The sequence below is a fragment of the Scatophagus argus genome, chromosome 4, assembly GCF_020382885.2.
Source record: "Scatophagus argus isolate fScaArg1 chromosome 4, fScaArg1.pri, whole genome shotgun sequence".
In the NCBI taxonomy this organism is placed as follows: domain Eukaryota; kingdom Metazoa; phylum Chordata; class Actinopteri; family Scatophagidae; genus Scatophagus; species Scatophagus argus.
Genome location: NC_058496.1, coordinates 2,802,380 through 2,825,963, shown reverse-complemented (window position 1 = coordinate 2,825,963; position 23,584 = coordinate 2,802,380). Strand labels below are relative to the sequence as shown.

The following is a 23,584-nucleotide window of genomic DNA, read 5'->3' as shown; positions in this document are numbered from 1 at the left end:
GCGTGCAGACTGCCGCAGCATCATAGCGAAGAAGCAGCGGTGCCGTCAGCGCTCGGTGCCCGATCGTTGCTCTCATCACATCAAGGCGCATTCGGGCAGTTCCGATAAATAAGTGACGCTCCGTATTGCAATGCTTACACCGCCAACCTGCTCTGTCTCAGTAGACACGCCGGAGCTGCAATGAAGGTGCAGTTTTCTTTACACATCTCTATTCCAGTTTTAGCTCCGATTATCGCTAGCAGCCTCCAGCTAACGGGGAGCTAATATCTCCGTATGAGGGGTGCTGACGTGATGTTACTGAACCTGTGTTAGCTAAGCCGTCACAACGGTCCGTTGACAGCAGCTCTGACAGCTGTGACTGAACATCGACTTGACAGTAATGTTAAGCATGAAATTATTTAGCTAAACTAGTCTGGTATGTTTGTTTAGTTATTTTCCTGCTCTCTTGTAACAGTCAGTTTGTTTTCAATTTACATTTACATTTTAACTGTAGTTAATTGTCTGCTTGTGTCGTGCATCGTTGACAGTTCTAGCTGCTTCCTCTTCCTGTTTGTGTGGTTTGTGCTTTATTGTGCCTTTTAGTCATCTATAATAAGCACCCACATGTGGCCTCTGCTCAATCTGCAGGACCGGTTTCTGTGGTGACCATCTGCTTGAATGATGCTGATGGTGACTCACTCATCCATACACTTTGCTGTCACCATTAACATCAACAAGCTTGATGTGGAGATATGAAATACTCAAGTGAAGGTGTTTTTGTGACTGTCAGGCAGGGGCCTCGTCCATGTGGGCTTCATGCTGTGGTCTGCTGAATGAAGTCATGGGTACAGGGGCCGTCAGAGGCCAGCAGCCGGGGTTTGGGGCCGGTGCTGGACCCTTCAGATTCGCCCCCAGTGCGGGATACTCCACATACCCGCCCACCAGCTCAGGGAGTCCCGGTCTTGTATGCAAGGCTTGCGGTCAGGCCTTCTCAGTCTTCAGGAGGAAGGTAGGTATCTGGATGTTATGTGTGATGTCTGTAGATGTTAATTAGTCTGCCGACTTAATGAGAAGGAAAATGTGCAGAAGCAGAGGAGGATATTAGATGAATATTTGAGGCAGAAATACTAATTACCTGCTGTACTTGGCTGTGGAAAAATCATCTAGTTTCTGGCGTGCAGAGAGAGTGCATGTTTATGTTCAGTTTCTTGCCTACATTTTTCATTTGTTGTCTGGCCAGTAGACTTAAAGTCAGAAGTGAAATCAATTAAATATGCACAAGCATAAAATACTAATGATTCTTTTGCTAAATATCCATTGCACCAAATAAAATCTTCAAATTGTATTACTGACCACTGTCTTCTCAAGAGCTGAAACACTTTGCTGTGTGTGTGCGCAGCTGAAGTTAATTTAATTTACACCCAGAGGCTACTAATTCAACAGTGAGGCGCTCTAGCTGATTGCAAAAACAGATGGACAACACACTCGTTCTGCAATATCGTCTTCAGAGTGCTCATGTTCATGTATGACTCGGGGTCTCGTTCTCTCTGAACCCTGTGCTTCACTCGCTTACCTTGTCGGTCAAATCCCACGTCTTGCATTCATTAGTGTTTGATGTTTGTCACTTAAAAGGCGCGAGCTGCCTCCTGTCTCTTTGCCTGCAGAGACAGAACAGATGTGAGTGATTGAAAAATGCGAGAAAGGCCTATTGGCATTGATGTGCTGTGCAGTAATTTGTTAAGTATCGTCTCTCTGCTTTTCATGTTTTCCTCATTTATATGCCATTTCACAATTTAGTGTTGGGGAAATGAGCTTAAATAATAACGTTCAGCCACATTTTTATTTGGTCACATACAGCAGCTCTGTCATTGAACGGTGTTGGCAGTAGCACGCGGTAGAACCTGTTCATGAATCCCAGATTGCCTCATTTCTGTCATCTTGTTTTTTTCTCCACTCTGTTCCTGCAGTATATTTGCTGCGACTGCAAGAAGAGCTTCTGCTCTCTGTGCTCCGTGCTTCAGGAGAATCTGCGCATTTGTGCCACGTGTCACTTGCTGAAGGCGACGGCCTTTCAGCGGCCGCGGCTCATGCGCCTTCGAGTCAGGGACCTGCGTCAGTATTTGCTGCTTCGTAACATCCCCACTGACACCTGCAGGGAGAAGGAAGACCTGGTGGACTTGGTGCTCTGTCACCAGGGCATTGAGGAAGAGGAGGACCCCGACACGGGCAGCCTCCACTCGCGTTCCCTGTACACGCCGACCCCTTCCACCACGCAGTCTGCCTCAGAGCTGTCTGCCTTTGTCGCCTCTCAGGAGGAGCCGCTCAGCAGAAGCGATAGCTCTGAGACCAACCAGGTCAGGACCGGCTTTTTGTATGTCCGTGTTTTGTTTTTAATAACGCCACACATCAGCCTTGTCACCGTATGCTGAGGAAGTATGTCTGCTATCCTGTCAGTAATGGTGGCATGTAGACACAAAGTTTACATATCAGAAAAGTACACAGTAGTGTTTTCCCACAAGTGGTTTGTGCAGATCTTAGTGCATCATGTCATCTCTTCAGGCTGCTTAAGGATCTGACACAAATGAGTCTGAGAATGAGAACCGCTTGAGGTGTCACCAAGACAAACATAGAAACGCAGCGATGAAGTGAACTTCATTGATCATCCTTTCATTCAGGCTTTACTCCAAGTTGTAAGCCATCTTTAAAGAAACTGATCAGGATTTTCTAAACTAATGAGGTAAAACGTAAAGGAGAGAAGACGAAACAACGCTCTTGCTCTGAAAAGAGAGCTCAGCTCCAAGCCAGCCAGGATCCACTATAAATACCTGTACTTGGCCTGCTTAGAGAGCAGTAAGCTTTTCTATGAATGGAACGTACGAGACATTGTTGTTGTCAGGGTATCAATGGGCTGCCTGAAGAGCATCTAATCCTAATCCTCAGCGAAGAGGCCTGTTCCTGCCACGCACTTCACGCTGATGTTTGTCATTGCTGCTGTTGTGTTGCAGGATATCGGGGATGCCACATCTGTTTCCCTCCTCAACTTGGACCCCAGTGAAGACACTCCTGAGGTGATCTGCGACTCATCACATTCCCTGCTGTTATTATTGAAGTAGAAATACTTGAATTTACTGTAAAGTACAAGTAACCACACTTGGTGATTGAGCTTTATGTCTAATTTTATGTTGCGGCCTTAGAGTTGAAAATGAGATGTTAATGTTTAGAATTGATCAGCCGTATGTGAATGACAAAACACTGGAACGCGTTTTATCGGCCAGAGATTCTGCTGCTCCAGTGTCGTAAAGTGCTTTTTGCACAAAAGAAGCCGTAATAAAACCCTTTACGATGCACAGTGAATTAAGTATCAGCGCTTTCTGACTGTAGAACACGTGGAGGATTCTTCTTACATGTCTCCAATGCGCTGCTTTGGAACAGGAATCCAAACTTCCGGTTCCATTTGGTCACTAATGTCTCGGTTCCTGCTCCTTCAGGTCAGCCCTCAGACGCGGCATCGATCCAGAGCCTCCCTCTCCGACATCTCCAGCCTGAGGGACATCGAGGGCCTGTCCGTCAGGCAGCTGAAGGAGATCCTGGCCAGGAACTTTGTCAACTATTCAGGTTGCTGTGAGAAGTGGGAGCTGGTGGAGCGCGTCAGCAGGCTGTACAGAGAGACGGAGGAGAACAGGAAATCATGTGGGTATTAACTTGTCTGCTTTTGTTGATCAGCTGCTGGCTATAAAAATGTCCACTTAATTAGATTTACTGATGGAATTCCTTTTTTTCTTGCAGTGGAAAATGTGAGCAGTACTGTAACCACAGGTAAGCTGTTCAAGCTGTCAGTGTTGGATGCTGCGTCCTGATTTTAACCATAGAAACCATCTGTGCTTCTCTTGACAATCTTATATACTGTAGGCAACAACAACAACAACAATAATTATTGTTACAATAGCCAGGGTCAATTAGATGAGTTTTCTCGTTCAGACTCATGCTGAAATGTCTCTCGCTTGCTTTGCTCCTCCCACACTAAAGTGGTGGCCTTCCCTCCTACCCCTCCTATCTGCAACGGTGCCATCGGAGGTAAGGCTCAGAGATTCCTCGCCACTGTTGCCGTGGCCGCACGCCTCTTTGTCGTATGAACGGTCCCCATCACATCTGCATTCGCTGAACTCATTCTCATTCATCCTCCCAACTTTCCTCTTTCTAAAGTCCATTCACGCGGTCCTCCCCGTGTAGAATGGCGTTCACGGTGTGGGTCTGTTTCACTGAGGATGAACGTGAGTGTTCATTTATCCCGAATGTTGCATTCGTCGTGCTTTAGGAACATCGATCCACCGTGAGATCGGTGTCCCCCGGTCATCCATTCATGTGTTCTCAGAGAACTGCTGTGTGTTAGGTGTGTACACCAGCACGCTTCCAGTGGTAATGACTGTGTGGTCGTCATGGAAACACCTTGACACGCAGCCACAACGGGCGTTGACAGGAGATGGTGAGCATGACCTCACCAAGATAAGGCTCAGTGGATAAGATGAGGTGGTTTCTCTTACAGCAGCTGAGTCTTGTCTGTCCTCACAATCTTCTTGTCCTCTTGTCCGTCCTCACAATGACACGCCACTCTGCTGTTTCTTCTGTAGTCAGCTCTCTGCGTTTTTGTCTTGCAGATGGCGAGAAGGGTCCGCTGACGATCCACGACGACAACCTCTGCAGGATCTGCATGGACGCCATGATCGACTGCGTCCTCCTGGAGTGCGGTCACATGGTCACCTGCACCAAGTGCGGCAAGAGGATGAACGAGTGCCCGATCTGCCGGCAGTACGTCGTGAGGGCCGTGCACGTCTTCAAGTCCTAATGCTTCAGAGCAGCAGCTCAGACTGTGACCGTACCTGAAATCAACCATGCAGCTCACGACCTTCCAATCCCCAAAAAGACTTAAGATTTTGTGAATGTTTGTATTCCATAAGTTCTAACATTATTTGCACACTGAAATATTGTGAGAAGTGTGTTCTTCTTTAGAATCCGACTCTTTGGTTTCAGCAGTGGGCAGAGCGTAGGATCGTACCCTCGTGTGAGTCATTCCTCGAGTCAGCATATCGCTCATCTCTGTCCATTCCTCAGTGTCTGTTCTGCTTTTTCTTACAGATTTTTCAAAGCAAAGAATGTGTGGCACTGGGCCACGTGCAGTCTTGTCAAACACAACTCATCACCCTCAGATCTGCCTATAAACTGTAGCCGGCACTCGGCGCCGCTGAGTATTCTTATGAGCACCTCTCTTTACGACTGCTGCAAGTGACTACATATCTTAGTAACGCGGAGGACAGCCACGTGCTGGACCTCACCACAGGGGGGGAGGGGGGTGAGTCAACTAGGTGCCAAATAATGGGTCATGCCCTTATGCTTCTCACCCATTTTTTCCCTCTTTCTGCTGTGTTGGGCCAGTGTGTGGCTGTTGATTCTTCAGCCCTTTTTTTTTTTTTTTTAATCAGAAAGCACTTTGTTCACACTGTGTTGAAGCACCACTGCGAGCTCTGACCAGTAATGATGGCTGACGTAGCACGTGTGTGTGTTCTTGGTTACGAGCTTTAGCTCGACTTATGGAGTTTGGAAGGTTTGTGCGAAAACACCACCACCATTTTGTTTTCAAGTTAAACCTGGTGTTAGAAACGAGCAGGAGGTGGCCACGATTCATTGATTATAGTTGCCAGCTAATCTGATTATTTTGCAGTAATGTTAAATATTTGATGGTCCCAGCTTCTTAATTGTGATGATTTGCTGCTTTGTCAATTATGATAGTAAATGAGGAAAATTGTAATGTGCATTTTTCCCAATTTTTGATTGAACAAGAAATCGTGAAAGTAATCAGAAGGTTAGCCGACGATGAAAGTAATGAAAGCCCCCCGTGTGATTCGAGGATGTTGGTGATTGATATTGGTATTGATATCGTCTGTTTCATCATATTGACTGATTTCGTAGAAGCGATTATTTTAAAGCATCACACGTTTAAATGGTCGGAAGTCTGTTGCCACAGCAATAGCTGAGCTCCGCCGTCACCTCTGTCCCGTCTCAGCACCTCAGTGGAGACAAACGACAAAAAACCGGTGCTAACTCATCCAGCCGTCGTCTCTGATTTTCAGCCGAACTGTGGATGTGAAACCTTGAATGTTTTTTTTTTTTAGCGTTGTATAGCGTTGGGAGTGGAATGAAGTGTCTTAATGCGTTTTTAGTTTCTCTCACATAGGAGTAACGTATTGAACTAACTATTCAAAGGTATAGCTATGAGTTTACTGACACCTGTGGTATGAAAAGTATATAGATATAATGACTTGCTAATGTACATTTGCATATATTGATCCATATGAGATGTAAATATCTATTTTTTTCCCATTTGATTTCAATTATCAGATTATTGAAATGTCCCTGGGATTGGGTTAGTTTATTATCACATAGTTGCGTTTTCCTGTCTAGTGGTCTAAAATGTGTTCGTTCAGCATAAGTTTCCTTCTTGAACCAGAGCATGACAAGAACCTGAATGGTTTTGTTAATCCCCACCTGTAAAACTCAATATCCTGGTTTTATATGCCCCTGATCCTGCTCAGTTAGAAGTATCCAGCTCTGTACTGTACTCACACAAAGTCCACAATGCTGCTATAACAGTAAAGATGTCCCCTACAATCATGAAGAGTAGCGGAGCAGGCTGCACTTTTCCTTTAGAGAGTGTAATTGTGTGCAGGGTTTGGTCTTTGTATTTGGGAATGTTGAACTTTTTATTTTGGTAATTAAAGATTTTAATTAAAGTCTGTTTTTGTATACTCATGCATCACAAGTGGTGTGTCTGTCTCAGATAGAGAAATGATTGAAATTACCAGTCAGTCAATGCAAAATTAATAATCTTGATAACTGATTCATGCGTTTTAAGTGACATTTAAAGCAAAAGCCACAAATATTCAGTGTATTTAACTGTTTAAACAAATGGGTTTAAACAAATATAAACCTGTTGCATTAATTTGGTTGTGTTAGATGCTAATCTTGCCCTTTTCAGAATGAAAATATGGACCATATGCCAAAGGTTATCATCCTGTGAAGAATCTGTGAGGGCAGTTTGTTAAAGTCGAGCAGACGTTCAGCTGCTCGAGCTTCTGATGGAACTTGCTAACGTTTGTTATTTAGCACCAGACGGAAGGCAGAGTGAGGGCTGGTGAGAATCCCATAGACAGGCTGCAGCCCAAAGTGACCTGATGATGGCGCTATGTCAAAAGTGTACTTCCTCTGTGGAGACATGGATGGACATGTGTGCCAAATGTCACGGTAATCCAGCCAGTAGTCGTGGACACATTTCACTTAGAAATTTACAGAAAGTCTTGAAGCAAAGGCCCCTCCAAATCTATTTACATGTTCTGCACTCTTCTTAATTGTTGCTCTGTTGTAAAACACAGGTTAATTTTACCTCTTTGAACCCAAAAACTAAAAAACATCTGAAAAAACGTGACAAGAAGCCCACAATGCACTGTGAACCACTGGTTTAATCCTTATCAATACATGACGTTTTATAAGCTTCTCATCTGTCATTTAATGTTACTCCTAATATAAAGTTACTAAAGCTGTCAGATAAATGTAAATTCAAGTGAAGTATATAATAAAATGGAAACCTCAAAACAGTACAGTGCTTGAGTAAATGTACTTTGCTACTTCCCAACACTGATTATATTTTATCTGCTGCACTTTTAGATTTTTATTTGGTTTTACTCCATTAAGGTCATTTTTCTTCTCACACAAAAGAACATGAAGTGTCAACCTTACAGAAGCAGAAGTCAGAGGATCACAGACTCATCCTGCGGGGACCGTGGCTGTATTGGCAGTGTTGGTCCTACGGTGGCCCTGAAGGACAAAATACAACATGTCTCAAAACGAGAGGCGGTCATAATACAAACAGGAAATGACATTCAGCTGTCACCATGTACTCACCAAGTTCTGACCACAGCAAAGGTTTTTCCCACCAATCGTTTTCTGAAATGCTGTCGTTTTGACCCTCAAGGCCACCGTACAGGACGGCTCACTGTGACGAGGTGTTAGAAGCAAAGCTCCACCACAAATCCAGCTGGTTCACTTCCTCTCCATCACAACGTGGTAATGAAAACAGGAGCCAGCGCTGGTACAAATGAATTTCTTTTAATGCATACTGGTATTAGCACTTCGTTTGTGGGTTTACAAATATATAACGTTATCACGTTCACCTGAGGTGATAGGTTACTGCACAACACACTCCAAAGTACACACAACACCGACCGTATGGAGTCATTATTTAAACACAAGCAAATGAGGTTTGGTTTTTTTGTTGTTGTTGTTTTTTTGTTTTTTTTTTTGCAAAAGTCTTTCACTTTGTTGTTTATTTAAACCTGTATGGAGAACCAGATGTGTCGGGTTGACTGCATCATAGAAAGACAACGTCAGACAAGCTGGCCGCCAGCTTCCTGCTGCTGGCGTCTGTGTGTTAAACCCCCCACCAACTGGATGCTGCATCAGGCTCAAACCACCCATGATAAATTATTTGACCCAGCTCTGAGACATCCATGTCAAGTTACTGAATACAGGAATAAATACAAACTGTAGTAAAATTTTAAAAAAGTCAATAAGTTAATGTTGAAATGTTGGTAAAACCCTGTGAAACAACACTCAACAGTTCATAAAAGTATTACGGTGAATGAGGCCATGAAGGTGTAACAGGAATCTGAAATACTCTGTTTTATCACTGAAATCTTATCCTGAAATACATTCTTAAGTATTTATGATAATATAGTCAGATATTTATTACTGTACATGTTATCTTTCTGTCTGATACTGAAGTTATGTTAATGTCAAATACAGAGTTTGGCACACAGAGGAGGATGAATAAAGTTCACACTCTCTGCGATATTTAGCTCCTGAGACGCTGTAAACTCATGAAATGATACTTGTATAAAAATACTGTGTTTTTCAGATATTTAAAGAATAAAAATAAACAACCCGACAGCCAATCAGAAGCATATCTTTATAAAAAGTACAATCTCAACACAAATAGCATGCATGCTGTTTCCTCTTTATCTGTCCAGTGAATGCTGATCACCTCTTCAGTCCGTCTAAAGTCTCTGTCCAGAAATCCTTTCAGTTTGTTTACCGCGACGCTGGTTCGGGGACTCATCACAGGACCGCTTCGAAAAGAAAAGAAAGAACTGTTCCATTAAGTGCAAAGAGAGTCTTTTGTGATTTCTGTCCTGTTAGGAACTAGCTTGACTTCTGCAGCAGTTTGTCCTCTTTCAGACTGAACGGTACGCTCACGGACATCTCGGCGATGAACCTCTCGCAGGCCGTCTTGGTCACCTGCTTGCAGAAGCGAAGGTCGATCTGACAGATGCTTCCACAGCGCTTGAAGAAGTTTAGGGAATGATCTGTGACCCGGTTACAGACTGAAGACAAACAGAACAGAAATCAGTCTCAGGCTTGAATTTTCTCTTTTTTTAAACGAACAACAACAGGAGGCGTTCAAGATGCCGAAGTCAGGGTTCACACAGTAAAACTCTTTCAAGGTACCCAAGCCAAAACTTTACAGACTCTCTAAACCTTTATCATCACATTCACTGCTACGCTGCACCCGAGAATGCCTCAGTGTGAATCATCTGTTATTGATCATCATTTTGGTGACGATTATGTCATGTTTGCTCATTTTATCACCAGGAGACAAAAAAAGTCTAACAACGCGATTGTTTCATTTCAATATCAAAAGATCTTTGGTCTCACATGAGTGGGATGAAACACCTGATTATGTTGAAAATCAAGCATTTTTCAAGGACTGTATTTGAATTCAAGCACATTCTTAACCTTGAAAACACAACAGATAAAATTTAGCTCTTTAGTACTTTGAACCCTGTATTAGGCATGTAAACCACTTTCACACATGCACAGCTACCCTGACGAGATGTGTGTGTGTGTGTGTGTGTGTGTGTGTGTGTGTGAGATCAGGTCCCAGTTCTCACCTGACAGGTTGATTTCTGTGAGGGAGTCTCTGGTCGTGGTCCCTGCTGCTGTCAGCAGGTTGACCGACTGGTCGTTGATATGGTTGCAGTAGCTCAGGTCCAGATTGGACAGCAAAGGCATCTGCCGGCTGATGAGACGTAAAGACGTGTCAGTGATGTCCAGCCCCGCCAGCCGCAGGTCCTCCACGTTCCGCAACTTGCAGCGGTTGTCCAGTTGTCCTGTCGGTCAGCCACATAAAGAACATCAGTACCTGCCCAGGGGTCTCTTACACTGTGCATTCATACGTACTGTCGCTGAAACCCTCATCCATGGCGGTCTGTTACCTGGTCTGTTGTCTGTGGGGGGAGAGAGGAGGTCCCTCATCTGTGGGTCTTTGAGTCCCTCCACCCATTGGACATCCAGAGTGCGCAGCAGAGGGCAGCTGGAGGTGCAGAGTGCAGATACAGCAGCCCAGGAACACCCTGATAACTTTAACACTCGTAGACCTGAAACACACGGCAGCGTTTTAAAATACTCACGCAGGACAAGTGAAACAAAAACAGAGAGAATCTTCTTTTTCTACAGAGCAGGAATCACTCAAAATGTTGTACCTGGCAATCGATTGATAAGCCAGCTTAACTGTTTCTTGGAAATGTTGGTCCAACTAAGGTCCAGGGAAAGCGGCTGTCGGCGGACGATCCCGCTCAGCATGAGTGGGGTGATGGAGGTGCAGCGGTTCAGATCAATCACAGTCCAAAGTCTCTTATCACAGCACCTAAACATCAGAGACAAAGACTTGTGTTGCATGTTATGCCTTCACGTCGAGCTTTAATGCTCCTTTACATTTAAAAAGATTTGCACTTTCTGAACATCAAGATGCACTCAGTGCGTTTACCATCTGTTCCACGTCTTGCAGACTCTCATACAGACACACAGCTCTTTGTGTGTGAGATGGCTGAAGATCCTCATCCACACTTCGCGCTGTATGATGTGTGTTTTACCATCGTGTAGAGGCAGTCTGTCAGGGGGCGGGCTTATGGGAGGGGGCCGGATGACGTGCCGCTCCATTTGGACACACTTGGGCGGGGAGTGTGGGGGCACCGGCCGGTTGGTTGGGGTGCTCCTGTTGAAGCCCAGCGGAGTGATCTGACTCGGGTAGAAGTGGCGCAGCTCCCAGGGGGTCCCGTTCATTTCTTTGGTCTTGAGGTGGGCCCTCTGATCCCCGAGTTCACTGCCGTTCCGGAACAACCTCTTGGGCTCCTCGTTTTCAGTCTCCGGCTCCACCTTGAGGGGTTGGCGGTTCTCTGTGGCCAGGCTGTCCTCCGTCTTCTGGATTTCCTGGTTCAGTGCTTTGCTCAGCTCTCGACTCAGCTCTCTGTTAGGTAAACGCCGCTTACGGCGAGCTTTCGGACGTGGACCTTTCTCCTGCGTCTCACTTCCGCCCTCGCTGCTGGGGCCGGCCTGCGGAGAGCTGCAGTGAGACTGGTCGCTGTCTCCAACAGGAGTTTTATTGAAGGAATTCAAAAGTTCATTCTTGGAGTCCTTGTCATCCCCTTCTTCTTCAGCATCTCCAAAACGGCCTTTCCTCTCTACAGCACTCCGGAAGTGAGGCTCCCTTCTTTCTTCGTTCTCCTCCTCATATGCGTCTTCGTCCTCTTCCTCTTTCTTGATCTGGTGCACGAGTTTGGTAAAGTATGGATCGTCTGACTTTTCCTGCAGGAAAAAAACAAAATGTTATGAGACTGGCGTACAGGGCTTTGGTTTGGTACAAGTGGAACAACTCCCAAAGACATGCACAGACACATGCATATATATCTATATATACAAACACACACAAACCTTCTTCCTCACGCCAAGATCCTCTTCCTCATCATCATCAAACAGCTTCCTCTTCTTCCTCAGTTTGTCCTCAGGCCTGGGCCGGGGCAGGTTGCAGGGGGAGAGCAGCGGTGGCTGTCGGTGCACAGACTCCTCAGGTCTGTATCTGGGCGTCTCCTCTCTGTCTGGTCTCCTCTTGGCTGCAGAGGAAGTGTCCCCCTCCTCCTTCACAGGCTTCTGTTCCCTCAGCAGAGAGCCAGGGAGGTTGGAGGCGTACTTGAAGCCTGGACCCCTTTTTTGCTTCAATACCAGAGGGGACAAAAATGGCGAGACAACTTTATACCTTTAGTCTATTGCAACAAAGAGACCCAATTGTGTCACCTAAGGACCAAAACAACACATAGTTTGCTAGTGGTTTCCTGTTTATGTGACAGACCGTCACATGTGAATGACTTTCAAAAACCAGGAGTACAAAACAGGAAGTGGCAAGCTGATCAACACAGAAACTGAAGTACTGAATATAACAATTGGCTAAGTGTCAACAGAAATTTTGAGTAATATTGAAATACTTTATACACATTCTTAGTATGCTGTTACGTAATCCAAGCTGTCTGACTCACACATTTTTGTACTCACTTTTCCACTTTTCCCAGCGTGGTTGCATTTGGGGCATTCCCAGCAGTTAGGGAGCTCGTCGTTCACGACTCCGGAGGCATCGCTCACCTGATAAAGCAACAAGAAAGCGAGCCGGACTTCAGCGGGAAGGACAAATGGTGACAGACTCTATGTGCACTCAGTTTAACCCAAACAGGACCAGGAGGGAAGTGAAAGTGACTGCTGTGACGTGTGCCTGTTGGGCAGGGCGGCACAGTTTAACCTCAGCCAAGGCTAACATGCAGATGTTTTCAAAAGAAAAGGGAAGTTATGGGCGCATACTTGAGGAGCTTAAATGTACTTCTGAAGGAGTGTAAGCTGTTGTATATTATTAATAAAACTGAACTCAGTTTAACACTATACTTATCACATGCTGCGAATCAAGTGGACAGAAAAACTGGTTCGACCGAGCGTGTGCCAGCAACAACCTGTTGTGTGCTTTACATTTGGCTTCGCTTGTAGTTCACCAAATGCTTTTCACGTTTCAACAGCTGCCTCGTGTCCTTTTAAGGCAATAAACTCAATTTCTGGTCGCACAGTAAATGCTTTTTATTGCTTGCTTTTTGGAGCGTGTGGTGGAAGTCAAATCCTCGAACATGAAGACTTGCGAACCACATCAGAACGATGAGTGTGTTTGGTGTTACATAAACGCCACAACCAGTTACTTTCGGCGACGCAGTCGGCCCGAGTCATATCACGTCACGACGTCCTGCCGCACTACTTTAACTGAACTGAGTCACTGACTGGGTGACTCGGCTGAGATGGGGCTCTACAGCGCCTCCCAGTATGGCCCTCCGTACCTTGAGACAGTTGGGGTGGACGATCTCGTTGCAGATGGAGCACTCCATCAGCATGAAGTTGAACTTGTCCTCGTCTTCCTCCAGTGTGTCCTCTTTCCCTGCCTCTTTACACACCACACACACCGCCGTGTGGGGCAGAACCGGCTGCATGGATTGACAGAACAAAACATCAAGAACATGCAGGGATAAACACATTAAAGTCAACAAGGCACGTGATGTTGTAACAGGATGCAAGACAAAGGTGCCTTCTGAAGAACTAACTAACCGCAATGCACTGTCTCATGATGCAGGACTGCTTCATGCGTCCCGGCCCTCCAAACTTCTTCATGTCCTTGCAGAAGTGACACTCTCCGCACTCGGTCCGGAGGCACGCCTCGCACTTTCGGCAGCGCGTCCTCCTGCGTCGGGCTCCGGACGAGCTGCGGCTGGACGGCAGCTTAACGGCCGACGACGTCCCCATCTTGGGCTTCGGCCGGTTGGCCGCTGCTCGCTGCTGGAAGGCAAACAGTGGAGGGTGACAAGTTTATACCTGGAGACTAAAAACGTGTCAGCCACTGACAAAAGTCTTTAAGCATGATGAGGATCAAGACCCAACAGGATTTCTGCCTTGGAGTGAAAAGGGTTTGGACATCTCACACAGCAAATGGAGACACAACCACTCGTGAAGGCATCGGTGTCAACATTTGCTGCTTTTCTTTTATTTCTGTAAGTAAGGGTTTTGGACTGTTGGTCAGACAAAAGAAGCATTTTTTTAGACATTTAGACAAAACAATTAATCATGAAAATAATCGTCGGATTACGTTTAATCATTTGGTAGAAGCTTTCGTCCAAATCAACAGACAAATTGGAATACTTGCTAGATTAGCAATTGTTTAGTCTATGAAATGTGAGAAAACTGTGAAAAATATTCGATTATATTATATATTCATTCTCAAAAATACCCAGTTTTCACATATTCAATGAACAAATGCTTAACTGAACCATCAACTATAAAGTAACTGGTGATTCATTTCTGGCTAATCAGTTACCTGACTTGTATCAGCAGTAGATTTGAGAATGTCAAATGAAATGCTGGTTGGTGTTATCAGATCAGATCAAAACCAGGCGCTGATACAATCAAAGTGCAACCTGCACCACAGCTCAGACCGTATGCATAATCTGTGTGCAACTCATGGGAGCAAAGACAAGACAACCTGATGATTAAACTCATCTTACACACTTGTGGGGGGAAAAGACTCATGCATTGAACCAATTATCCTAAATTCACGTTTGCGAATTTCTCACGTTTATTTTTAGCCTCTTCCCTGTTGCCATGGCAGGAACGCGAAGAACTATGAAAATAAGACAAATCATCAGACCGAGCAGTACGGCAAGCAGTTACCTTGGCAACACGTTTGACTCGCTGGTGGCAACAGTTTGAATAGAGGGCTGCAAAAGATGGATAAAAATAAGCTCACAGGAGGAGGTTATGTTTTTGTGCGAGGCTGTGGACGCTTTCCTGATGTCATTCATTTTTATTCCATGACTCATTTACTACTACTACTACAAAGCATCTAAGTGCATGTTTGGTTTCATTTGTAGATAAAGCCTGAGTGCTACAGGACAAACGGGTCAAACTGGATGAAACTGGAACCAGACATTCCAGGCTAACGACTAACGTTTTGAGCAACATCACCTGAGAAACAGGACAAAACTTCCTGAATCTCAGGAGATTTTACTTTACTGTTGTCCTCATTTTCCCCTCAGGAGGGATTTTCAAAGAGGTCTTGTTGTTGTTGTTTTTTAAGCTGTGTTTTTCACAGCACAATAGGCCCTGATTTATGACTGCTGCTACTGACGGAGAATTTAGTGGAGATGGGGAATAATCCGTCTGACAGCTTTCCATAAATCCATCTGACAGCTGTGGAAATATGGGAGGGAAACATCAAAGCAAAGGCTGCTGCTGCTGCTGCTGCAGGGATGGCTGTCAACATCACACACCGTTTCTTTAGCTCAGCTGCCTCGTTATTTTCATGACCTTGACTGACACGACCAAATTTCTAATATCTTATCTAAGGTCTGGTTTGCAGAGACTCTACACAAAGTCATTTGAATTAAAGTGTCCATAAATAAGAAACGTGAAAGTGCGGCTGCAAACAAATGAGAGCAGCCTCAGCCTCTTTGCAAGCGTGGTGACCAAAGCGACCATCAGCTGACCAGTCTTTACTGTAGCTCTGCAGTAATATGTCAGGAATTCGGGAATTTGGTTCATGGGGCCTGTGAACAAAAACATGGCCTATATTCTGGTCTTCTGACTCAGCCTCGGCGCAGATTTCAGCGGGAGGAAGTCAGAAGGCCCACGAACAGGGCTACTCACACACAAGTGTGTGTTACTGTTACGGTGTGTGACAACAGGCAAGATCATGATATCCTCTGTTCGAGCTGTTGCAGGGTGTTGCAGGTATAAACATTGTGTAAGAACAAGGGAGCTGGCTCTTGTGTCAGCACTTCTCACATTTCTCCTGAACAGTACGGACCAAGCGCTTAATGCAGAGTTGTGCAACAACCTGCGAGTCTTCTTACAAAGCACTCATGCAGTGGACCCTGCTAGAGATGCACTTCAAATCAAAACTTTGACCCGGTGCACCTCATAAAACACTCGACCTTCCCGGTGCAGAACAAACGATGAAAACACAGTTGAAATCGAACCGATCGTCATTTTTCCGGCGCTTTGAAGGGGTCACCGGACCCCCAGTTCGGGAAACCAAGGACTAGCATGCAACAAAAGTAGGACCACTTCATTGTTCCCTCTCCCCATCCCCCTCCTCGGTCCCTTCCTAGACCACATATTGCCTTAAGTCTTCTTAAAGGTACAGGGTGGTGAGATCAAGATTAGGAAGTGAGAGAGAAATAATCACATGAAAGGCAGTTTATAAGAAGACATGCTAGTGGTTAGTATGTAAATCACAGGTTTAGCTAGCATGAGGTTGGATGGGCTTACAGTCAATGAACGGAAGTTCTGCTCACATCCGTGAAGCAGTAACGTTACTGGATGAAAGTGCGCCGTGTTAGGATGTGGTCAGCATAAATGGGTCAGTTGTGGCTAACATAATAGACGGTGTCAAAGGTGGAGAAGACGCGGTGTGTTGGGACGGCCATGCTATCAGTTCCGACGAGCAGCCCGAGTGTGTTTAACTCCGTGTATTGTACGTTGAGCTAACTACTCGTCACTGAGACCTGGATAATACAGAGGGACGGTTAAATGGCACATATATGCCTTTAATCCGACCAGATAACCCAACAGAGGAGAAGAGCGGGTGAAAACCTGGCGTTAACCTGAAGAAAAACACCGTCCCGCCGCTCACAAAAGACTTTCTCTCTAATAACACGCTTTGACGAAAACACACACGCATACGGAGTGGTCACAAAAAGAAATGTAGGAGCTCTGACCTGCTCAGACTCTGAATCATATTCCTCATCGTCTCCGCTCAATGACAAGGCCATGGCTCCTCTCTCTCATCGTTTGTGAACACCAGAGAAAACTAACATGGCTGAACAAGCCTCCAGCTCAGCTCACCCCCCCCTCCACCTCCTCACATCAAACCAACACGGGCAGCTGCTGGTTCATTGTGCTGTGTTCAGGAACCATGGGAAACGTGGTGAACACCAACTTCCTGTCCAGATAGTGCACCCAAGGCATTCAGATCAGTTAAAAATAAACACAGTCGTCCGAAAAAGGGGAAATCGCATAGTAATGATTATCCACGTGTTCTAAAGATAAAACAGTGAGTAAAAGTAAGGTGGAAATTAAAGCAAATATAAAATGAATGCCGTCGCAAGGACCTCGCTTTGCATTGAAACTGGTGTTAACGTGATAATTGACAGCAGCATGGCCGCTAACAGGAAAAGAAGATAAACAGCTAGCACGAAAGGTTAACTCCTACACACTTCCGTCTTCGCTTCTGCTCGTTTTCGTGGGAGGTGTGAGTCAGGGTTCAATAATTTAAAGGTTAATTTGACTTATTTAAAAAATTAAATTTTCAAGGATTTATTAGGTCATTAATGATTTAAACAACCGGGACACATTCGTTTGTTTAACAGTGTGTGCAGTACGTTAGGCGTCTGTAATGATTTTTCATGTTTCTGTAGGCTGTGCAATGATTTTTCACTGGCTTAGTCACCTGACCTCAGTCCACTCGAGCAGGTGCACGCACCTGCTGAACACAAGACAGCAGTATTTCAAATAAGGGCCGCAGGGCTGTAAGATGTAATGATGTAGTAAGGATGATATAATAATGAGTCATGTACAGACACTGTGTTTACAGTCTTGATTTCGCGTCATTCAGTTGTAGTATCATGAAACAGTCCGTGGCAGGCAGTTAGGGAAAGCAGTGTGTGCCGTGAAACATCTATTTCTAAAAGCAGACGTCAGTTGTGTGACAACATTTCAAGAATGATATGATGTAAAAGTAAATGGGGAATTCAAAAGATTTATTTCATTAATCGTAAAACAGATTTTCTGTGTTAACATTTGGTATTATTAGACATATTTATTGTATACAGGGTAAGCATCCATGGGCTTTTACAAATGTAATTTTATAAATGTGCAGTGTGCAGAGTTTCCACCAGGGAGCAGCACACATGGCCGATTTGTGTGCACACAAAGAGAAGCATAAAACAAAGTCTGTTATTAGGCTGTCTTTCCTTAAAAACAAATCATCTCCTCGTTTCTGATCTTCCCCGCGCTGTGTGCGTCTCTTCTCTGCCCTCAGGTGGTGGGCTGCCATCATGGCACTTCACTGTGGCACCCAAAGGGACTTTCTCACCCAGCCTCTGTCCACAACAGGACTGAGTCACACTCTGGAGAGAAGCTTATGTAACACTCAAGTGTGTGTGTGTGTGTGTTTCTGGAATCAACTGTTCTTTTTTATCTAATGTGCAGCACCTCCTCACTAAAACAAACTTGCCCATTATGCAGTATGGCCCATTTTGGAATAATATAAGCCCATATTACATTGCTGGATACGAGCTGGTGATGAACTGATGTTGAGGCATCAGCAGAGCTACTTTCAGCACCTTCATATGCTGCTGCTGCTGCTGCTGGGCAGCTTAACACACACAGAGGCATCATTATTTACAATAAAGTGTTTGCCTTCACTCTGTACTTAAAGTATAAAGTAGAATAAAAAAAGGAAATATTCAAATTAAGTGCAAATACCCGCACTCTGCATCAGACCCAAAGTAGCCCATTTTAATATGCATAAATTTCTATCAGCACAGTTTGTGTGTAAGCTGAAGTGACACACCCGTAAAGGAAAAGGCAGCTCGGCAGCGTCGAACTGGCACCAGGAGGCGACGCGCTGCAGCGCCGGCGGACAGCATTGGATTGTGGGTATCTTGTGCTCCCTCACAGACTCTGACAGCAGGTCAGCTGTTGTAGGAAAGTTTTGACACAGTCTGATATCTTTCTGAGCCTGGTGTTTACTACGCGTCCTGCCTCATTGGAACCGCATTTCCTGCGTCCCCCGCCGTGTAAACTCATCCGGTTTACGCCCAACTTTGATCATCTATTTGTTTGCTGGTTTATTTATTAATTTTAAGCAGAACTGGTGACTTGGACGAACTCTCGGGATGAGTTTGAGCGAGCACTCCGCGCAGGCTCTGTCTTGGAGAAAGCTGTACTTGAGTCGAGCCAAGTTAAAAGCCACCAGTCGCACTTCGGCTCTGCTGTCCGGATTCGCGATGGTAAGTGAAGCTTTCACTCCGCTGGTTCCTGATCAGCGATCGCGAACGCAAACTGAACTTCAGGCCGACGGCGTGAACCGCGTGTGTGACGCAGACGGCTGTTGTGCAGGGCTGCGGCGTCCGTGACGCCTTACAGGCCAGATGACAGATAAGTTATCGTTAGTGACACTTTTGTTTCCGTGAGGGCAGTGAAATGGCCACAGTGCGTGGAGATGAAAAGGTCACGGAGCCGCGCGTGACTTTGCACGGGGCATGACCTCGCGGGGCGGTGATAACGGACCGGGAGAGTCGGACGGTTCGTGTGAACCTCACAGGGCTCGCTTACACACCCTCAAGTCCGGGTTTATCTTCCGCCACAACAAGTAGACCGCAAGGCTGAAGCATCCACACCTCCTTTTTTTATTTCCTTGTTTTTAGAGAATTTCAACCTACAAAACCAACACCAGTTCCACACATTTAAATAGAAACGTTGGTAAATATTTGTATTTACATCTGAAATGTAATAAAATATTTAATGAACAGATATTTAATGATATGATATTTAAATAAGATGGAGCTTTTAGCTGAAGAGAAACTGTCGTGCTGTTTCAGTGCTGGAAAGCAATTAAGTACATTTACTTTACTTAAATACAATTTTGAGCTACTTTTACTTTACCCTGAGTGTTTCCACTTCCTGATACTGCATATTTCTACACAATTCAGTGTGAAATACTGTACTTTTTAACTCCTCTAAATTTATTTGATAAGTGACATCGGTGAGACTTTATTGATCCCCAAGGAGGAAATCATAAAGTACCCCACAGTCTTTCGCTCAGATGAATAAATCTGCATGTAAGCGATGCACTTACAGTACTGCAGTACTTGTATTACAACTCACGGTCACATCTGAGAAGTCTAATGTCGTTTGGAATCATCTGGTACACAAAGCTGTCTTAGACTTATTGAAGTAGTGAAATAAATGTGACGGCCATGTTTGTCGTGTTTCTTACTGATGCAGTCTGTAGTAGTAAGATGTTAACTGACTGTCGACAAAAATGGCTGCTCTGAAAGCACATAAAACAATCTCGACAACATTTCCTCAATGTCAAGGTCAGCACAGACTCTACCTGTCAGTATGTGTTGCAAAAGCTGACGTTTTTCTTGCATGGCTTTGGCAGGTCGCCATGGTGGAGGTACAGCTGGAGCGGGATCATAAGTATCCTCCGGGGCTGCTGATAGCCTTCAGTGCCTGTACCACCGTCCTGGTCGCGGTTCACCTCTTTGCCCTCATGATCAGCACCTGCATCCTCCCCAACCTCGAGGCTGTCAGCAACGTCCACAACCTCAACTCCGTCAACGAGTCTCCTCACGAGCGCATGCACTGCCACATAGAGGTGGCCTGGGCTTTCTCCACAGTCATCGGCACCCTCCTCTTCCTCACGGACGTGGTGCTCCTGTGCTGGGTCAAGTTCTTACCCCTGAAAAGCAACACTGAAGAAAACAACGGCACCATGAGTTCTGGTGAGGCTGCAGCCATTGCTTCCACCTGCATCATGGTGCCGTGGTTCCTCATTTTTATTGTGTTCGCCGTCCACTTTTACCGCACACTCGTCAGTCACAAAACAGACCGACAGATCCGGGAGCTGGAGCAGGTCATTCAGCTCCAGAACCAGCTGGACCACAGGGCTGAGAACGAGGACCTGAAGGTCGCTGTGCCTTTCCCCTAAAGAGAGCCGGTTATCACACAACAGCAGCGGACATTCAACCCGAATCTCTGATGGAAACCTTAGTTTTCCTGTCTGTGAATTGTGCTCAGATGCTTTTTCCTGAAGTTGCTTGTTACGTCTGTCGTCTGTTGCGGGTTTCGACTCGGTCCACTTTTGGATCGTGCGTGTTCACAAACATCCACATGTTACATATTAGGAAAATAGTTTCAACCTGAAGGTCAGTCTTTGTTTTGTAACATTATGTACTTACGGGCTAAAGCCACTTAAAGACTTCACAGCTGCTCTTGAGTTTACTGTTACGGGACAATTGGAGGGACACTCGTTTGTTCTCATTGGTCAAACAGCAGTTCAACAACAATCTGACGTTGTTACAAGCTGTTGTTTCCACAGCTAAAATTAACACACCTTTTTAAAAATGGTGGGTCACTCTGATGCGTTGGTGCAGGTGTTCAACCAATCAGCATACGTCTTTGTCAGTCAGGTCACTCTCGGTTCCTCCTGTGCTGGGGGACGACCTCCTCTAAATCAGGAGCTAAAATGTCCCTCAAAACTGCCAACGTTCCCAACTCTTCCAGTGCAGACACAATGAAAAGGAGGGTCCTCCGGTCCGAAAACACCTTACGTTGTTGCTCAGTTGTCATAACAACAGAAAACAGGACTTACTTCCTAAAGAGTCATTTGAATATAACTCAATGAGGCCAGAGCTTCTCTTCATTAGCCCGTCTTCAAGAAGCCCGTTTTTAGTTCAGGTGGACAAAAGTTTTCACATGTAGCTTCCACAAGTGAGTTTGTTCTGCGCTGGTCATGGATGTGTACTGTACAGGTGACCACCGCTGCAGCATGTGTCCGTAGCCTTAATGGCGTCCAATGGTGCGCTGTGTTGTCGTCTCCCTCCACCATGTTTGTCCAGATTTAAAGTAGGCTTTGTAGGGAGCATTACCAAGCCTTTGTTATCGGTGCAGATGTTCACAGTCGAGGTGTGAATTCTCTGACTGAACCCTGAGAGATATTTGACTCAGCGTATGCGTACTTTAAAGCCAAAGTTATGGAACAAGTTACATCACGTTTATTTAGCCGACACTTTTATCCAGAGTGACTCGGTTCGTTCAACTGAAACGTTTCGAGAATCACGCAGTTACAATCACCTCATCAAAAGTGCTGATTTGGTGCTGGTGGGAACTTTTATTTTACTTACTAGTTATTGTAGTTTTGGTTACATTTTGTGCTTACATTTTACTATTTGCATAATCTTCATTTTGCAAAAGCCTGTCTGCACGGGGAAGAAGAGGCAAAACATTGTTTAGGTCCTCAACAAAACTAATAGGTTAACGTTAACATCCAACAGTATTCATGTGTAATCTGAGGCAGAAGAATCCATCTCGGATTTGTTTGATTTTACATTAGTTTGGCATACTGTAACCTACGAAAATGGTTGCTGGCTTTGAAGAAGTATTGTTGAATGTGTTATTGCAAAGCATGCACACACTGGAAATGTTGTGTATCAGTTTGTAAGTTTTGTGCCTTTCTTAGTTTACAGTTTGAGCACAGTGACACATTGTTTGGCTTATACAGCGTGGATTATAGGGTGTGTTGTCTCTGCCCTCTGGCACATCGTTCAGCTCTTTCACGTGGCTCTAACCAGTTTCTTCACTTTCATTTGTTTCCTTTACTCTAACATTAGTCCAAAAACTCAAGCTCAGATGTTTAGAACTGGATGACACCCAACAAATGTTGGCAGCACATCCCATCCCTTGTAATTTCACAGTTATGGGACTAATTAAGGATAATCTTATTTTAAGGATTATCTTATCTTATCCCATAACACGTGCTGTCAGAAATCTTTGACAGTATGAGATTTTAAATATTTGAGGATAATATTTGTATCAAGGCTTTGCTGTAAAAATGTATCCTAAAATGAACGTGCCACAGCCACATGATAATATTTCTGTGATGTGCAGCAGAAAACCAGGAGCTTTAAGGTTAATATATCACAGATGGTTTTTCATTAAGACTTTTTATAAAGAGTGAAAAGAAGTTTATTCAGGTTACCTGCACACACACTCTGGGACAGTTGTGCCACATGTGCCTTTTTTTAAGAAAAAAGAAAACAGATCAATGCAAAGAAAAGCATTTTTCTTTAGTTCATTTTGTGGTTTGTTTATTGAAATATATGAAGATGGCCGACTGACACGTCACCACTTCCTCCCAGTGTACAAAAGTGAAGTCAAAATATCATGGATACGAGTACTGCCATCTTGTTTTGGTGATGTCATTTGGAGCCAGAGTCTGTGCAGTAGTGATCAGGGGGTGGAGCCACCATATCGAGTTCCCGCCCCCATACTTATCTGAGTCAGTCAGGAGCAGCCAATCATACTCAGATAAATGAACACTTGAACATACGTCAGTGTGATAAGAACTACCTAAAATGACTGAAACTCTCTTTGGGAAACTTTAATTTGACGTGTGCTTTGAGTTTTTAATTTGGCCCACTTCCCATCTGCTGACAGCTTATGAGGTGTACTGCAGCCAGACACCAGGGGGCGATCAGGATGTTTGGGCTTCACTTTTGCACAGCTCTCATGTCGTCCATCTTCATATACAGCCAATGAGTTAACCCTGTGTATGTTACTGTATATAGACGGGTCCCACTGCTTGTGTCAGTGCACAGCTTTAAAGTGACTTTAGTTAATACTGTGTTGTCAGATTTGTTCATGTGTGGCGTAAGCAGCTCATGAAGCTGCAGATTTTACTGTTATGAGTCACCAGGATTTTTTTTTTGTTGTTGTTGTTGTTATTAGTTTGAGAATAAAACACATCTGAGGTGATTTGTGAGTTTTATTTAAATTTTTCTTAATTATTATTATTTTTTTATCAGTGTGTTCTTTGTGGAGACTCAATAATCTTACACAGAATGTATTTTAAACC

At 44.7% G+C, this 23,584-nt stretch overlaps 3 protein-coding genes across 8 annotated transcripts; 2 read left to right on the top strand and 1 right to left on the bottom strand.

Moving 5' to 3' along the window:
- The first annotated feature begins 16 nt into the window (after positions 1–16).
- On the top strand, positions 17–6,764 carry rnf34a (ring finger protein 34a). 4 transcript variants are annotated; one of them, XM_046386847.1, is made up of 9 exons: positions 17–186; positions 628–669; positions 770–988; positions 1,947–2,333; positions 2,985–3,047; positions 3,468–3,669; positions 3,766–3,795; positions 4,006–4,053; positions 4,635–6,764. In XM_046386847.1, exons 2-9 carry the CDS (start codon positions 658–660, stop codon positions 4,820–4,822), a joined length of 1,149 nt encoding a protein of 382 aa, XP_046242803.1. In that variant the 5' UTR covers positions 17–186; positions 628–657; the 3' UTR covers positions 4,823–6,764. The 4 variants fall into 4 exon arrangements, with proteins under 4 accessions (XP_046242803.1, XP_046242804.1, XP_046242805.1 ...); XM_046386848.1 differs by having other exon boundaries at positions 583–669; XM_046386849.1 differs by lacking the exon at positions 628–669 and having other exon boundaries at positions 18–186.
- A 1,353-nt stretch (positions 6,765–8,117) lies between these two features.
- kdm2ba (lysine (K)-specific demethylase 2Ba) lies at positions 8,118–16,840 on the bottom strand. The gene is made up of 10 exons (XM_046386846.1): positions 16,659–16,840; positions 13,495–13,722; positions 13,230–13,373; positions 12,412–12,498; positions 11,797–12,084; positions 10,853–11,670; positions 10,569–10,732; positions 10,302–10,463; positions 9,978–10,196; positions 8,118–9,410 (listed from the first exon to the last, which is right to left on the bottom strand). Exons 1-10 carry the CDS (start codon positions 16,710–16,712, stop codon positions 9,229–9,231), a joined length of 2,346 nt encoding a protein of 781 aa, XP_046242802.1. The 5' UTR covers positions 16,713–16,840; the 3' UTR covers positions 8,118–9,228.
- LOC124058027 (calcium release-activated calcium channel protein 1-like) lies at positions 15,735–23,484 on the top strand. 3 transcript variants are annotated; one of them, XM_046386854.1, is made up of 2 exons: positions 15,735–15,995; positions 20,111–23,484. In XM_046386854.1, the coding sequence occupies exon 2, from the start codon at positions 20,117–20,119 to the stop codon at positions 20,657–20,659; it is 543 nt and encodes a 180-aa protein (XP_046242810.1). In that variant the 5' UTR covers positions 15,735–15,995; positions 20,111–20,116; the 3' UTR covers positions 20,660–23,484. The 3 variants fall into 3 exon arrangements, with proteins under 3 accessions (XP_046242810.1, XP_046242809.1, XP_046242808.1); XM_046386853.1 differs by lacking the exon at positions 15,735–15,995 and adding an exon at positions 18,478–18,596; XM_046386852.1 differs by lacking the exon at positions 15,735–15,995 and adding an exon at positions 18,603–18,953.
- Positions 23,485–23,584: the final 100 nt, after the last annotated feature.